We start from the raw sequence: 18641 nt of genomic DNA, 5'->3' as shown, positions 1-18641 counted from the left end.
GTCTTGCTCTCGCTTTCATTCAGCTAAGTGGATTTTTGGACTTCTCTCTGTGAGCTCTAGTGGCACCAGCGCTTGCTTTCCATGCACTTCTAATTCTATTAACTCTTCCTTCACACTTTGCTAATCTAACTTGCTACTGGTAATTATGTGAATGGGAGTGTTAAATATTCAGCTTCCTGTTTTTCCCCCCTCTTGCTTATAAATACTCCATCTCTTGTTAAGTAGTTACACTCCATTACATCACAGTGGGGTCTGGTCCAGGAAAAGCTTATGCTACCCACTATACATGTACTGAGGTGTTGTTTTTCCTGCAACAAACTAATTTGAGTACTCCTCTGGAAACTCAAGTCATGATTTCCCCAGACACAGCTCTTGTGCTCTAAGCTTTCCCTGTCATTGTTTGATTACTGTATCTTTTCAGATACAACCACACAGCATTCAGTTTGCACTATTCAAACAATAGGGTCATTTGCTTAGCTATGTTGGTCACTTGAGCAGCTGAATTATTCCTACATTTTTGGAGTTCATGTCTTTCTGTCATGGTCCTCTCCTTTTGAGCATATACTGCCTAATCTACTAATGGGCACACAGATAAAGACTTGCACATTCAACTGTTTTTAAAATTTTAAAATAAGCTATCTAAAGTCACAATCCTGGGAGGAAGAAACACAGAGAAATCAATTCTGGGGCAGGAAAAAATGAATGGCACCCAGATGCTTCTGCGATCTAGCCAGCCTCTCTGCTTTTCGACAGAGGAAGCTGACTGAAACCACAGTTTGCCCAGGACCGCAGCATGTGTTGGCAGAGGGGCAAAATGGATAAACCCAGTTCAGATCCCATGTGAATTCTGCACATGATGGCACACTTGTGTCTTCCCCCCACTCCACTCCCAGCTCTCAAAGACTATGTTCCATATGCTCATGGATACACATTTGTCTGGAAGAGAGTACTGTAGTAACATAAAGGGTTTTTGTGAAGAGACACTTTAGTTAGTTTTCAAAAACGGAGCACCATGCATACTTGAGGTGGACTGAACACAACAAGACATAACATTTCAAAAACTTGACATGGGAATACATAGGTAGCTCGTGACCAGCTGACACACCCCTGAAATTCTGAGACTTGGTGCCCCCATTCTAGTCTATGAACTGACTCTGAAAAAAACAAACAACGGAGGTTCTTCTGAACAGACAGAGATACAGTTTCTCTTTCAAGACCTCCGGACCACGCTGTTTACAAAACCGGGCATACATGCACCGTGTTGCTACTTACATCGTGGAAAATTGCTAGTCCTTTGCCACAGTGCTGTGGGCTCTCTGGGGATTTGAGGCTGTAAGCATGCTTGCCAGAAAGCAAGCACATAGTCAGCATCTCTGTACATGCCATCATCTTCTCACTGTGGGTTGCTTCTGTGGGCTCTTCTGTCACAGGTCCCGGCAGCGTGGCCCCCTGGGTTTCCTCTCACCACAGATTGCCTGCCACACCGGATGCACCACGGAAGCTGCCCGCTCTGCAGTCGTGAGAGAAAGCAACTACGGTTAAACACACACACACCGGGAGAGATGCTTTTGGCAGCCTCTGGGCAACTTTCAGTGTGTGTGTTTCAATCCCCGCCCCTAAGGCTGCATCGATTGGTCAGGTTCTTTGACTGGCAGGTGTTCTTAAAAAAAATCCTCGCGTCATCCCTCCGAGCAGCAGACTCAGCAAGCGATTTCCTCTTCAGAGTGGAGGGCTTGATTTGTTTCAAGGGTTGCGGATGGAGCGTCTGTAAAGCAGGAACACTTAAAACCGCAACTCGGTTCACACCTCTCTGGGTGAAGGAGGGTCTTTGGCAGGCCGCCGGAGAGAATTGCTGTGAGAGGAAAGCTCCCGGCCCTGGGAATCAGCCAGAACGCAAACTCCACGCAAAAAAACCCCAGAAGACACTGGTCGGGAAAGCAGATTACATGGACAAAGCTTGCCTATTGAGAAAGGGTCCCAGAGAGAAGATGGGGATAGAAGATGCCCCACCTGTGGGGTGCATGGCCTTGGGTAGCTGGGCCACAGAGTGAGTGGTGCTTTCAGACCTGCCTGGTGTGATGAATTCCGGCAGCAGCATGAGGTGATCGCCTCAGGTGCTGCTGGAGGAAGCGGCAGCAACAGCAGTAGCAGAAGCCCTGCGGCTGTTCTTCCTGAGCACCCTAATCACTCTCTTCTCATGGAGGACAGAGTGCCACACAGCCTGCCCTACACCTCCCTAAATGTCCCTGTCACCCTTGCTGAAGTTGCGTTTGGCTGCCAGTTCACATCACTCCTACAGATAGAATGGGAACACCATCCCTGTGTCCTTTGCCTCAGACAGCAAGGACCTTGAGTTGCACCTCGGCCAAAGGTGGGACAAGAGAGAACCTCCCTTTGTGCAGCTGGATGGTTGTTACAACAGGACAATGTGGGCTGCACGTTCCCCAAGCTACGCAGGGCTTACACACATCAGCTTCCAGTCAGAAAGCCGGATACAGTACTACCAACATATTGTAGATATTTCATAAAGTCTCTTGGTCAGGTCGAGTCCCCAGCCAGAAATATACTTTGAGAAACTACAGTGGTGCCTCGCTAGACAGTTACCCCACATGACAGTTTTTTTGCTAGACTTTGACTTTTTGCGATTGCTATAGTGATTCGCACAACAGTGATTCCTATGGGGGAATTTCGCTGGACAGTGTTTAGTCCCTGCTTCGCAAACCAATTTTCGCTAGACTACGATTTTGACAGCTCCCTCCGCGCTCGCAAAACAGGTGTTTTTGGGACCTAAGCTTTGCAAGACAGCGATTTAAACAGCTATTAAGTGGGCACAAAATATAGGGCATAATATTGATATTGATCAATGGCTGAAAATATGGCAAAGTAACATAAAGCTTACAAGATTAGTTAATTTTAAGGAGAATATATATAAGATGTTTTATAGGTGGTACATGACCCCAGAAAAATTGTCAAAGATGTATACAGATGTATCAAATGAGTGTTGGAAATGTGAAGCAGAAGTGGGAAGCTATTATCATATGTGGTGGTCATGCAGAGTAGCGAAACAATATTGGAAAAGAGTACAGGCTATGTTGCTACAAATATTGCTCTGTAAGGTGCCATTAACTCCAGAACTGTTTCTACTGAGAATGATACCTGACAATATAGACAAGTCAAAGGAATATATAGATAGATGTATATTGTTACTGCAGCCAGAATTCTATATGCTAAAAAGTCTGACGGTATCGAATCAAGAAGACCTTATTGAACATATACAGGAAATAGCAGAAATGGATATTCTATCAGAAATGATGAAGGACTGTCCCTTGCAAAAGGCAACAGAAAGATGGGATTTATTCAACAAGTGGACTGTATCAACAGGCAGCGTATGAATAGCATGTATTGAAATGAGAACTTAAACCTAGAAGGCAGAAAAGAGTAAATAGAATAATTTGAAATTTTGATATGGCAATAGGTATAGAATGGATGTTAGTATGTTATTGTCTCTCCTCTTCCCCATTAACTCCAATTTCCCTTTTCCTTTCTGTCACCCCTTCTGTTAAAAAATAACATCCCCAAACACCACTGTTTGGGGATGGTGGTGGTTATAGTTCAACACATCTAAAAAGTGGCCAAACTAGAAAAAAACACAACATTCTCAAGACATTCTGAAGATTACACAGTATAGCCTTTGCCAAGAGTGTTATTGAACTACATCTCCCACAATCCTCATGCTTTGTGAGGATTATGGGAATAAGAGTCCAGTAACCTCTGTGGGCCACATGTTTCCTTCATTTTGCTTTACATTGACTCTTCTTACGCCAACACAATAACACACAAGTTGTGGAAAAAAACTATTTGTGCTTTTCACATGAGGGACCTTAAACTATTGTATGAAATTGCTTCTTTCAGATGATCTTAAAATAGTCCAAATATTAATAACATAAGCGATAGTCGTCCTGAGATCTTTAAAATGCAATTCAAAGTGGTGATATTGGTGGGGATCCCTTGACCATGTGATGTTGTGTCCCCCTCGAGATATGCTGTTGTTTGCTATCAAGTCATCTTTAATTTATGGCTACCATATGTATGAGCAATCTCCAACATTTTCTGTCCTTAGCAGTCTCATATTCAACAAGTATGACAGCCTCAGTTTCATCATTTTTATCTCCACAGATTGTTCAGGTTTGATTTGCTCTAGGACGCACTTTCTGGCAGTCTAGGGTATCTCCAAAGCTCTCCTCCAGCACCATATTTCAGATGAATCCTTTTTTACTCTGTCAATTTTCTTTACTATCTAGCTTTTATACCCTTACAAGGTGATTGGGAATACAACAGTGCGGATGATCTTCGTCTTGGTCTTGGACTGCAGCGATACATCCTCACAATTGATGATATTTTCTAGTTCCTTCATTGCTCCCTTCTGAGTCTCAGTTTTCTTCTGATTTCTTGGCTGCAGTCTCCATTTTGATTGATGATTGAACAAATCTTTAACAAATTCAATATCTTCATTGTCAACATTAAAGCAATGCAGTTCTTCTGTAGTCATGATGATGATGATTGTCTTCTTAATGTTCAGCTGCAGTCCTGTTTTGGCACTTTCTTCTTTCACTTTCACCAGGAGTTGTTTCAGATACAGAAATGAGATATGAAAGGAAATAAAACATAACACCTGTGTAACACTTGTTAACTGTTATGCAACACGTAAGAATGAGAAGACAAAACTGTAGCTCTTCAGCAAATTGTTTTGCATGCAGTGTGGACCTTAATAAACGCTTAACGTTTTCACAGTTCTACTTCCAGCTGTCCTTGCGATAACAACCATATGGGCTCGTTACAAAAAATTATGGAAGGTTTGTTCTTCTTAATCAGTGGCTGCCTTTTTATTCCATCAGGAAGCATGCATTTTTGTCACAGCAATAGTAATGACTACTCCTAACTTCAAGGTTGTTCCCCCTGGATGACAGAAACTTCAGGTAGTTAGTAGAGATGGGGACGAATATAAAAACAGGTCGGTTTTTTTGACAAAAATAGCCGATTCATTAAATATTTGTCCCTTCATATTCATGGGTTCCAGAGACACCCCCCTCTACGAATACAAAGGGATGAATATTTACCCATTTTTATTTGTCCTTCGTATTTTTATTTTTAAACCCATTCTGCCTACTGGCCGCCAATCAGCTGATTGGTGGCCAATAGGCAGCCACCCCGCCCCCACAGCCACCACCAACCACAGTCTACCTCCACACCCTTCCTCTCCCTACCTTAGCCACTACCACCACCACCCCCTTACCATTATTGCTGCTGAGATATCCATCTAGCCTCCCAGCCACACTGTGTAAAAAGGGAGACTGGCTGCCCTTTGTAAAGATGGTGGCTGTGGCTTCATTTAGGGTAAGAAAGCTGCAGCTGCCATCTTTGAAAAAGGCAGCCTGGATTCCCTTGAGGCAGTGGGGGGGCAGTGGGGAGGGGGTGGCAGCAGGGGGGTGGGGGTGTTGTTTTTTAAAATAACTTTGTTATTTGTCGCTTCATGGGAGCAACTTCATGCTTCTGCTAATACAGGAACCTGGGAGAAGAAGCTTTGCATTTGTCAGTGCATGTTGGAAGACAACAATTTATGAAACCTATGAAATTTCTTTTTTCTCAGATAAATATTTGTGTGAAAGAATAAATTACCTCTGTCTGAAAGTTTGTTGATTTTTTTGTTTCCTTCTTGCTTTGCTTTCAGCAGCACCAACTGCCAGCAAAACACAGATAATTTGACATGACATTTCTCCAAAGAACCCAATTTTGCTGTTTTATTATGTTCACTGGCATAGGATGAAATTTCACCCATAATCTGATTAGTTAGTTACTTAGGAGTAAGTGCAGTGGCATATGTCTCAGCAGTAAATAAATTGCAGCTTGTATCTCTCATGGTGCACTAGCCCATACAACTGGCTCACAATTGGGATGAAATCAAAGACTGGTTAACTAGCAGAAATCTGCTGCAGCAGGTTTATACCATTGCATTGGAGTTTCTTTATTCATATCAGAGTACTGCAGAATGATGGGCGTAGATGAAATATAGGTAAAATTAAAAACTAATTAAAATCTTTAAAATACTGTATTAAATTGTTTTTGACTAGAAACAGGCTACTTCAATAGCATTATACTGACCTTTTGCTAGATCTTTTGTGGACATGGTGGGGCATAAATTGCATGCAGGTAAATGCTGCATTGATTTAATTTCTCCAAAGTCACGGAAAATTTGTTCTGTATCCAAGTATCCCCGTTTTACTTGTTTATTCAATTTTCCTACCCCTGCTTTGGAGTCCATTAAGTGACTTCCAGATGGTTCATCTGGAATCTTCTCCTGGTGCACCATTGAACTTATGCTGGTTGAACTAATAGAGTTTTGTCCATTCCCTTTTGTTCTTACTACACAGTCATGTCTTTAACACATAAGTTGTATCGTTCTACAGTAATCATGATGTTTGTCTTTTTAATGTTCAACTGAAACTCAGCTTAGGCATTTTCTTCTTTCATTTGTGATCAGAGCATTCTTTGAACATTCCCAACAGACAGATAAATAGACAGTCTTTTATTGCCAAACATACTGTACATTCTAAGTTTAATTCTCTCTCCCTCCTCTCTCTATTATGCAGTTATGATAATCTTACACCACCCTAACTGTTGTGGCTTCATCTGATGAAATCCAAGGGTGTGTAGTTTGGTGAGGTGCTTAGAATTCTTTTCATGTATCAACAGGATGGAGCCACAACAGTTGAATGGCTATCAAATTGTTGTAACTATGTTGTGTAGGTTCTTTCTTTCTGACACATACACACACATACCTCAGCTAGCTGCGACTAGAGAGTTTTTGTAGGGGTGACACCTTGTTCATGGAAGCCCCTTTTTATGTCAGTGATCCACTGACACTTTTTTCTACTTACTTACTTTATCTTTGGCCACTAATTTCCTGTGCCTTAGCAGACAATTGTAATTGAGCTTCACAGCCTCCGAGCCAACCTGAAGCCTATAAGCTTTACTCCTCAAGATCCTATATAAGGGTCCCATTGGGGGAAAACAACACTAAGGGAAAGAGGATGGGTGATGCAGCAGGTTTGTTACTGGCTCAATTCTGCCCCCAATCTCACCCCACAAGGGCAAGGCTGGCCCCTGATTAACCTGTGGAATCTCAAAAGCTCCAATATCCTTCAGCCCATCAAGCTGCCCTCACAACAGCACAGTTCCTTCCTCTTTCTTGGTGGGGAATGAACAGGGACTCCCACTTATGCAGGGATCTGGGATGTGAAAAAAACAATTAGCTTCTTCAGTCTCTGGCTAGCTTGCTTTTGGCCTCTAGCTGACAACTCCCCATAGGAAAGGACACAGAAATAGAACATAAGATCAATGAGGTGGCTAGGCTGGTTGCTGTCAGCCTTGGGAATACTGGAGACACTCACAATGATGAGTGGGAGATGTGGGGAGAAGAGTCAATGCTTCCCTTCCCCAATTCATATACATACCACCTCAAAATGGGGAGCTTTTTATGGTTCAGGTGCAGAAAAAGGCCTAAGTCGTCCGGACAAGGAATCTTTGCCTGGCAGGATTTCAGCATGTCCTTCAGTTCAATATAATATGGAAGCAGGTTAAAAAGCAGTTTTATAAGAGTGCTTTTTTAAAAGACCAATTTTTCTATTCTTTTTGGCAACCTTCTCATTCTGTAATTGTTTTGGTCATTCGCATGGAAAGGTGATTCTCAGTGACAGGTCTGTAAGAAATAGGGTGATCGTTCTTAAAGCTTGTCGCCCTTTTTATTACTGAGTCTCAAGGCAAAGACAAAAACAGGACATAGAGCCGACATGCTCACCACCCCCATCTCACTATTAAATATCTTCTTTTCAGCTTGTTGGAGGATATCTATCCAGTCACATTCAGATGATTTATTTTTTTTCCTTGAATGCTATGTGTTTGCACCATTGGAACATATCTCATGCTCGTTTCCACCTTTCACAGTTCCTTTCAAGCCCACAGATTTCAAACATGTATCCTGTTAATCATATCACATGACGCGTCATGGGTGCACTTGGATACCTCAAGAGATAAACCTGAAATATCATGACAGCAGAATTTTGAATGTGCCACAAATGAAACCGTGATGATCTGTTTGAGGCAACTTTTGACATATGATACAATTTTGGGATAACTTGGTTGATATGTATGGTGGCCATGTGTCCTGCCTTATAGAGGATAGTTGTCTATTTGAAGGGCTATCAGTGGACAGTCTTATGTTTGACAGCGTCCTCTATTTCAGCTAGTGGCCCTGCAGATGCTACTGGACTGTAGCTCCCAGAGTACTTTACTACTGACTATGCTAGTTAGGTCTGAAGAAAGTTGTAATTCAATAACAAGAGGAACACAGCTCCCCATCCCTACTCAACTTGAAGGTAGAGTCCAGTCCAAGACCACTTTAAAGATGAAGAACTTTGAGAACAAAAGTAGCATCAGAGCACTTAGCACCTGGATAACAGACTGACCACAGATTCCCTGGATAAAATCTTCTCCATTATGGCATAGTGAGTAGTATTGCATTTTTAGTTTAATTCAGGTGTGGGGAACTCTTTTCAGCTCAGGGGATAAAATCCAGTTCAGGACAGATTTTTGTGACTTTCATTTTATGAAGGGCAATGTTAAGGCCATGAGGTGGCAACAAAGTACAATGTTGGAGTTGTATACTGCCTTCAGTAGGTTTGGCTGGGAGGGACCTTTCTGGGTTGGGGTGACTTTCAATCAGTCCAGCAGTAACCAATCAGTCCTTCTCTGCCTCTAATTTTGAAGACAGTTACACTTCTTCACTTGTGTCTTTTCCCCTCTCTTTTTATTATGCTGGCAGTTAACATGCAGTCAGTGTGCAGTTATGTGAATGTTACCTGCAGCAATCTGCTGGAAGCAAGTTGTTAGTCAGTTGAGGTCTGTTGCTGAAAGTCTGTAAGCAGTCATTTTTTTTTACAGTATGCTGTTTTTTATTTGTTCAGAACTGTGAGTAAATGAAACTTTTTATTCTTTCTCTTACCAATGTCTCAGTGTGAGTTATTGAGACTGTAAACACCAGTTGATGAGACAAAAAGGGTAATCGACTAATTCCATTTTATGAGTTCCTGCACTTCTGCTGTGCAGCTAGAGATTTGTTTTTTTTACCAAAATTCAAAAATCTGCAACAAAATTCAGACATAAATCACATCAATTTGCTCCAGATAGATTTGAATTTCTGCCACATGAGGATGGTACATGTTATGGCTGAAGGGCATCCCAAGTTCTTCTGCTGGTTTAGGTTGAAAGAAAAGATCTGCCGCCTCATTACATTCCCGCTGCCTCATCTGCTTCCCTCTACTGCTGCTTCCCCCTCTTCCACTTCCCTCCCCCTGTTTTTCCCTTGTGTTTGCTCTCCTATCTCACAGAGTGTGCTGCTCTCCACAGAGCTGAATGTTTTCTCAATGCTTGGCTCAGAAGGATCCTTAGAGCCTTGCATTTTGAAGATGACAGCTTCTGCAAAGCTGCCTAAAGGATTGATAGCACTCCAAAATACCAGAGACTCTTGAGGAAAGGGGAGAGAAGCAACATGTTTACTTTTCCTAGGACTTTGCCACCTTAGGTGGTTGTCTGATTAATGGGAGGGCCAGTTCTAGAACAGGTCCTTCATATGTTCTGACTCAAGGAAGTGAGAGCCTGCAGTGGGAATGGGTGTCGAGACTTAAAAAGTACTTCACACACAAAAACAAAACTTTTTTCTCATATACCACAACCTGCCCCAAGATTTGCTTTCCTGCTTGGAGAACCAAAGAAGCAGAGTTATTCCCTGAGACCTCAGCCAGTGCTGTGAGAACTGGCAACCTGAAGTGGTAGAGGATGACTCATACACAGCTGGAGAAACCGCCATCCCTGACAAGTCATTGTTCTGTGAAAGTTTAGAACAAAAGAAATAGCCAGGTCTTCTTCGCCTAAAGTTGTAGGCTTGCTGGAATTTTCTTGTTGGTTTTTTCCCCCCACAAGACTAGAAGAAAAAAAAGGTTGCTTGATAATTGTGAAGTTTGATGTCCTCTCTTTTAAATGAAATGCCTGCTTCTGGACAGTTAGTGATGAATGTCAAAAGAAGCAGTGCTCTTCCTTGACAAGAATTCTGTACGGGTGATTTGAGCCTTCAGAATCCACATAGTTTATGCTAAGCCTGTCTGCTTCAACAACTGATTGCTCTGTGCTGGTTGAGTACATCCATTCCACTTCTCCGTCTTCTGCAATGCATTTTAATAACAATTTAAATGATTTCTGGGTTATCTGGACTGCAGGGCAGGCCCTACCATTAAATGAAGTGAGGCAGCCATCTCAGACAGCAGTTGTTCTTTTGCTTTTTTGACCAATTCACTCATATTCTGCCTTTCTCTCAGACCTGGGTCTCAAGGTGGCTCTAAGCCTGATGAAAAACAGGGGCAAATGAAAGCATAATAAGCTTATAATGGTAAAATACAATTGAAGTGTAGTATTAAAATGCCATTGAATAATAAGCAAGTAAAGCATGCCAAATTAAAACATGCTTAAAACCCCCATAGATTAAACACATTGGTTTTTGTTTCTTAAATTTTATTAAATTTATAAAATCATGTGTGATAAACAATAGATGTACATTAGTTTTTAGAAGGTGTCAGTCATGGTGTGGTCTTTCCAGTTTAATCTGTATCAAGTTAAAACAAAATGTAGTGCTGCTGATTAGTTGGTTGATGCCTCAAGTCAGTTCTTTAAGCACATGTCTTTTAACAAACACCTTTCCAAAATTAAATATGATACATTAGGGGATGCCACCACTCCATCTGTCTAGTGCAAGAAAAACAAAAGGATATCAGAGTTCAGTAACTATATCTCTCTCATTCAAGCCGGTGTCAAATCTGAGCTTAGTCATGACTTTTTCCCAAATTCTGTTGATTAAGGCAGTTCAATGTAGGTTTGTGTCAGCCTTCTATTCTTCAGCTATTTCCATTCCTGCAGCAAATATCTTTATGGTACTCAAGTCTTTATGCAATATATTTTTGTTACCTATTATAACAGTGATAATAAATCTACACAGTACTTTATTTAGTTTAGTTTAGTTTAAAAATTTTAAAAAACGTATGGCACCGAATCATTAAAATACCTATTCTTAGCAACTAGTCAGTTACTAAATGGCTACTTAAATGTTAAGATCTTTGCCTGCCAGTGAAAAGAACACAGGGAGAGTCAGAGACTGGCCTCCCTCAGGAGCTGTCCACATCTTGGGAGCAGCCACTGAGAAGGCCTTCTCTTGTGTCCTCTATGAACCCCCACCTAGGGTGATGGGGACCTCAAAGTTCTTACCTCTGAGGTATGTGTTGTGTGGCCTGTTGGCTACCGTCATGCCAGAAAACAGTGTCCTGTTGGTTGTAGTCTTGACTCCTTCTGTATATAAAAGGGATGCCATGTTTCTCTTGCCTCAGACAGCAAAATGTGTGAGCATGTGTTTGGGTTCTTCATCTTGAAAGTGGACTTCAGCTAGACATCCCTTCAAACAGGACAAGGTGGGAATTGATGTTTCAGAGGACATCTTTCCCAAGAACCTCCCCTTGGAACAAATATCAAAGAAAAATAAATGGCTCTGTGGAGAGAGTGAGTTCTTTAATTCAGGGAGCACATGGGACCCTACTTACTTCTTTGGTAGCACTGGGCACAATGGGTTGGGGGCTCAGTGGTGGGCCTGGCGCTTTACCTTCCACAGCTGGTGGTGTGTAAACTTGGGCTGTCTTTGATAGAAACATAAAGAATTTGAAACATCTGCATTATGAAGTATGCCACCCCACCACTGTTTTAGGATAAAAGGCATGAAGGCTCCAACCCTAGGCATTGTTAATTGGAAGTAAGCGCTATGAATAGAATGAGACTTACTTCTAAGTAAATGGTAGTTAGAAAAGTAGTGCACAAGTCTTGTAGCTATCCTCTTCTTAACTTTAAATATATATTTTTCTTCTTCAGGATGCCCAGCAGTAAATTATTTCATTTACATGCATTATATTTCTTTGAAAATCAACCGTGGACATCAATAGCAGTAAACATTATTCAGAATTTCCAATTTCAACTTCAAAATTGAAAGCTTTGATCATTCCCACATCCCTTTCAGCATTGACATAAGTACTTATTTGGCATTCATTATCCCAAGAAGGTTCTGTCTTTAATCAAATTGGGGCTATGCTCACACCATAGGCTCAATCTGGAATTTTAGCATTAGAACTAATATATTAGCACTAGCCTTTGCTTTTTTTGATTTTAGTCTCACACTACTTTAAGAATATCATGATAATTACTAGAACATTTTTTGTCATTTAACATTTTTAAAAACAATTAAAAACATAAATATGACCCCAAATGACTAAATTACCCAGAGACCTCATGTTTTAGATGTAATTGATAAACATTACTGACTGTGCAGGGGGAAACAGGAAATTGTTACATTGCTTTGCAAAAATAGCAATACCTCAGATACCTGAGGAAAGTAAGGTGTTTCAAAAAGGAAGCGCTTGGACAGCATTACTTTTTGGATCACAATTTATGTTGACTGGGTGGTTCTATGAGCTGCAGTGCAAAATATAACCTTCCTAATTTCTGGTTTATTGCATGCCAAAGGAACCAAAGCATTCAGTAGCCATTAGATGTCACTCTTTCCATTGCTGCACCACCTTCTCCTTCTGCACAATGGTGGCAATGCCAGGACTACACTGGCAAGGTAAGGTAAGGTGTTCAGGGGGAGCAGATGATCTAAGGGTGCATTTTATTCTGCTTGCCCCAGCTGTCAGAATTGCCAACGAGGGCTCTGATGCTACGGCATTAATTTCAAATAGGTATGCGGTAATTTAGCATTACAGGGAAAGCTTAGCTCATCTCATCCAGCTGGCTGTGCTTCCACAGTTCAGCAAGCATTCCCTAGGACATATCTGCTGCTTGACCAAAGTGTGCATTCCTTGCCTCAAGCAGAAGACTTTTATACCATGGGTCTCTGTGCATACTAGAATCTACTAGAAGTTGGGTGCAGAGAAAGAGCAGACAGTGCCCCTTCTTTCAGCAGGGAGAGAAGGCCTGTATTCATAGCTAACAAGCACTTTTATCAGCTGAGCTTACAGAGATACAGCATAACCATTTTTAAGTTATAGCCCAGCTGGGAAAGTGAGTGACATTATCTTGTAAAAGCAAAGAATATTATCCTTTAATGCCCAAGATAAGCCGTGACATGAAGGACAAGGAAGCTTACTCTTCTTGCCAGTTTCCATAGTTAAAACACAACCCCTTGTCCCAATCTGCATACCAGCTACTGAAGCTGAGACTGATAGTGGCCAAAGCTACTGTGACTACAGGGCTGGGGAGTGGAGGACGTCCAGTGCATACCACACTCACCCTGACTCTGCGTAGTAACTGCACATGGGTTGTGCATTGATGGAGCATGACTTTTCTTCCTAAAAAGCTCCCTGCTCTCAGTCATATGCACTTACAGTAGTCTTTCTTAAGAAAGAAAGAAAGAAAGAAAGAAAGAAAGAAAGAAAGAAAGAAAGAAAGAAAGAAAGAAAGAAAGAAAGAAAGAAAGAAAGAAAGAGGGCAAAGGACGAAATGTGGCTCAGTTTGTGCTCCTGCCTTGCCTGCTTGTGGATGAAGCGTGTAGTGAGGGGAACAGACAGCAGGATAAAACCAGGAGGAGAGAGAGAGAGGAGGTGATCAGACAATGGCAAAGCCAGTTATAGAGGACAAAGAAAAGGAGATGTGGAATTGATACAAGAGACTGAGGGTGTGATCACACAGGAAAATGCTTCATAATTTGGGCTGCTTGTGAGTGGTCCCATGTGATCTTTTCCCTGGCGTTCACACAATGCATAGAATAATGAAGTTGGTAAAGCATTATATACACAGATTATATTTATACTTTTAGTTCCACTGGTGCAGTTTTAAAATGGCCTATGCTGGAACTCATGGCTTCTCTATGTACCATTTGTGATATGCTGCTGAAAATTGCAAGTGAATGGTGATGGTGGATGTTCTTCCTCCTTGCCCCCCTGCCCTCCTGCCACTTCTGGCAGCAGATTTTTAAGTTTCATGAAAGTTTAGCAAATTATTTATTTAATTCACTGGTGTGGTTACTATTGTAGCTTTTGCTGGTGGAGATGAGGAGAGAGCTTCACAGGTGTTTTGGAGGGAACTGGAGATAATTTTTGCTGGATTTTTCAGGGATACAATGGTGGAAATATGAGCAATTTTTATGGGTGAAACTGATATAATGTGTGAGGTACCTGATCTCTAAGTAATGAGTAAAGCAAGAAGTTTCTTTTAAAAAGTTGTTTTCCAAGCTTTGCTTCAGGTAGCAGATTTGAGGAGTCACAAAAAAACAGCACATTATTATGTATGTATTCTGTTTTTACTGCCAGGAAAGAGGAATTATATCTGTGGGGATTTCCTGTCTCAGGTACTGAAATACCACAACTGGCCGTGCAGAACAGACATCCTTCCTCCTTCCTTCTCCTCTAAACTGAGTTTGGACAGAGAGGAACAACCTGTATGAATAAATGATGCTTCCACTTAACAGCTTTTGCATAGATAAATAATGATCTGTCCTTCCCACCCACCCCCATAACCTTTACTTAATATATAAAATGGATCCCACCAACCACCAGAATCTTTACCTCATAATTTTAATATATTATAGAGGCATAAACAAACAGCCATAGAACACATATTTTTATTTTTATCATCATTATCATCATCATGCCAGAAGCCTCAAGGAAGTTAAACTTGCCCACATTACTGCTATAAACTGAAAACAGGTAAGAAAGGAATGATAACCATGGATAAACAAGGGGCCAGAAGATCAACAAAGACTATCTGGTGAAATGCTCCTGCATCTCTTTTTAAACCTACCAAATTGATAACGTTCTGTGGCCTCTAATTCACCATGGTCTCCTGCTAAACAACAGCTTATGATTCACTGTTTCAAATTCCAGGCTGTTTCCCATTGGATCATCCAAGATATTCCCATTTCTTTACGCTGCTGTGAGGCCCAAAGCCCTTCTCACCAAAGCAGCAGCTGTATGCAGCCCAGTTGGCATGATAGAAACACAAAGTTTTGTTCCTACTGTTTTCAGTACGTTTATCTATCTATCTATCTATCTATCTATCTATCTATCTATCTATCTATCTATCTATCTATCTATCTATCTATCTATCTATCTATCTATCTATCTATCTATCTATCTATCTATCTATCTATCTATCTATCTATCTATCTATCTATCTATCTATCTATCTATCTATCTATCTATCTATCTATCTATCTATCTATCTATCTATCTACAGTATCTTATTTTATTTTATTTTATTTTATTTATACCCCACCCATCTAGACCAAAGTCTACTTTGGGCAGCTAACAACAATCCATAAAATAATAACAATATAAAATAAAACAAAATTAATATAATTGAAGATGACAAGAACTAGATTAGATGATGACTGGAGGGAAGGCCTGCCTAAAGAACCATGTCTTAAGTTTGCTCTTAAAAGCACCCAGCGAGGGAGCCAGACAAATTTCTGGAGGCAGACTGTTCCAGAGGCGAGGGGCCACTGCTGAAAAGGTCCGGTTTCTTGTTCTTTCTCTCTGGGCCTCCCTTGGCGTTAGGCCCCTCAGCTGCCCATCCTGGCTAGAATGAGCGATTCAGGTAGATCTAGGGGGGAGAAGGCATTCCACTAGATTTTGAGGTCTTAATGCAATCTTGTTGATCACTCTGCTGAATACCTCCAACAACACATGAATCGCTTTAGCAAGGCCTGCCAAGACTTTGGATTAACATTCAGCCTGAAGAAAACACAAGTCATGGGCCACGGCGTGGACTCACATCCCTCTATTACTATCTCCACACAAGAATTGCAGGTTGTTTGTGACTTTGTGTACCTTGGCTCAACGTTTTCTGACACTCTCACCCTAGATGTCGAGCTGGATAAATACACTGGCAAAGCAGCTACCATGTTCTCTACACTCACAAAGAGAGTATGGCTTAATAAGAAGCTGATGGCATATACCAAGATCCAGGTCTATAGAGCTTGTGTCCTGAGTACACTCCTGTACTGCAGTGAGTCCTGTACCCTTTGTGCACGGCAGGCCAGGAAGCTGAACACCTTTTATACGCATTGTCTCTGACGCATTTTTGGTATCACCTGGCAGGACAAAGTTCCAAATAGAGTAGTCCTAGAATGAGTTGGAATTTTTAGCATGTATACATTACTGAAACAGCAACGTCTATGTTGGCTTGGGCATGTCATGAAAATGGTTGATGGTTGGATTCCAAAAGATCTCCTGTATGGAGAATTAGTGCAGGGAAACTGTGCCAAAGAAAGACCACAGCTGCAATACAAGATCTGCGAGCGGGATCTGAAGGCCTTAGGAATGGACCTCAACAGATGGAAAAACTTGACATCTGAGCATTCAGCCTGGATGCAGGCGGTGCAGCATGGCCTCTCCCATTTTGAAGAGACCCTTATCCAGCAGCCCGAGGCAAAGAGGCAGTCCCAAAAGCAGCAAAATCAGGGAGCTGGACAGGGGACAGATTGTATTTGCCTTCAGTGTGGAAGGGATTATCACTCTCGAATTGGCCTTCTCAGCCACACTAGATGCTGTTCCAAGTCCTCGATACAGAGCACGTTACCATAGTCTTTTGAGACTGAAGGATGCCTAATCTCTAATACTTTGAAATCAATGCAGAAATGACCAGGTAGCCAATGCAGGGTAGCCAGAGTGGGGAAGATATGGTGATATACGTTGTGCCCTGTAGTCTTTTTGAGGTGCATCCATTCATATATTTATTTAGTTCTTAATTATTTTCCATAGTGTATATATTGTTGAGGTATATTGTGTTCTACCCTGATGGTACAAACAGTGGAAAGAACAAACCTCTCCAAGGTTTCCTAGGAAAAAAAACTGGTTTACCAGTTCCTTCTTCTGGGGATGCTCTAGGGAGCTTGCTTAGGACCACACAAAATGGCTCTTCTCCGACAAGCAGTGAATCAGACTTGTGACCCCTTGTGTTTTTACTCACTGAGCTATTTAGCCAGCTACATGCAACGGAGAGCCAGAAATCAGCTAATGATAATGATAACTGTGGTAATCCTAGCCGATATGAGTGGTGCACATTGTGTCTAGTGAGGCAGAAAGTATGGTTCTTATAAGCTGAGTCAAGGAGTCACCATAGGAACAGCCAATTATAGCTACATCTACTGCAAAACTGAGCCCTGGGCTGGCAAGATAGGTAGCAGAACTACTATCTTACAGGAACATAAGAATGACCCATCACTGGAACACTGCACTTTGCAGAGTAATACAGGAAAGAGACAAAACCTTGCAGCAGCAAAGCCCAGGAATTTTATTTGCTGGGTCTTACATGAGTCAAATCTCTTTACATCCCCCATGAGAAGAATATATTATACAAATGAAACTGCTATGCAAATGGTTGATTACACTACCTAATAAATCAATCACATTTGATTTATTAGATGCAGAATCTGTTCAGCATCTGTAGAACTGATGCTACTTACCCTGGGTTAAGTGCTTTATCTTTTTCACTGTACTGCCTTGTAACTGAGCCTGATCTGAGTGCCAAAAGAATCCAAAAAAGGAGAATATGCAGCTTGTCTGCATCTTCCTGATGCATGTTAAAGATGTAACTAGACACAAGGCAGGAGATCTGGAATTATAGTCTGTCAGAGCTAAAAAGAAAAAAAATCACAACACTGGTGTCTCTGAAGAGGGGAGAACTGAGTTGGAACAATGGTGCTAGAGAAACAAAATTTGTCTTTCTTCTCCCTGACAGTTTCTCACTAAGCTCCTCCCTCAAAGGTTTTGTGTGTGTGACTGGGAGGGAATGTTCTGTGTTGAGGTGATTGTATATCTAACACTAATTGTTTCCAGCCTTTGAATTCAGAGGTAAAGGTAAAGGTTCCCCTTGACAATTTTTGTCCAGTCGTGTTCGACTCTAGGGGGCGGTGCTCATCCCCGTTTCCAAGCTATAGAGCCAGCATTTTGTCCAAAGACAATCTTCCGTGGTCACATGGCCAGTGCGACTTAGACACGGAACGCTGTTACCTTCCCACCGAGGTGGTCCCTATTTATCTACTCGCATTTACATACAGTACTTTCAAACCGCTAGGTTGGCGGGAGCTGGGACAAGCGACGGGCGCTCACTCCGTTGCGTGGATTCGATCTTACGACGGCTGGTCTTCTGACCCTCCAGCACAGGCTTCTGCAGTTTAGCCCACAGCGCCACCACATCCCTCTTTGAATTCAATGAGTGTGCAGTAAATAAAACATTAGACATAAATCTGTAATTTCAAGCAATTGTGAATAAAGAAATATTCTTATTCTTTTTCCCATAAATCTCTCAGAGTGAGTTATTAAGATTGTAAGTGCCAGTTAATGATAAAGAGGTGGGCTCTGGGGAACTATTCTCCTCTGTGGGTCTCTGGACTTGCATTGTGTAACAAAAGGGAATTCTACCAGAAATTCAAAAGTCTGCAGCAGATACATAGCTAAGGGCTGGTTATTAAAATACAGGTTATTCACAACGAGGTTGGA

General features: G+C 41.6%; 1 protein-coding gene across 1 annotated transcript in view; it reads right to left on the bottom strand.

Moving 5' to 3' along the window:
* The window catches only part of NECAB3 (N-terminal EF-hand calcium binding protein 3), a 115447-nt gene extending 113537 nt beyond the window's left edge, over positions 1–1910 (bottom strand). The window contains exon 1 of the mRNA XM_020814229.3: positions 1273–1910. Coding sequence (XP_020669888.3) covers positions 1273–1389 — 117 coding nt within the window. The 5' untranslated portion in view covers positions 1390–1910. The remainder of the gene's footprint in view (positions 1–1272) is intronic.
* Between the last annotated feature and the right edge of the window lie 16731 nt (positions 1911–18641).

This window comes from Pogona vitticeps, chromosome 4 (assembly GCF_051106095.1).
Source record: "Pogona vitticeps strain Pit_001003342236 chromosome 4, PviZW2.1, whole genome shotgun sequence".
In the NCBI taxonomy this organism is placed as follows: Eukaryota; Metazoa; Chordata; class Lepidosauria; order Squamata; family Agamidae; genus Pogona; species Pogona vitticeps.
This window is presented reverse-complemented; position numbering and strand designations above follow the sequence as displayed.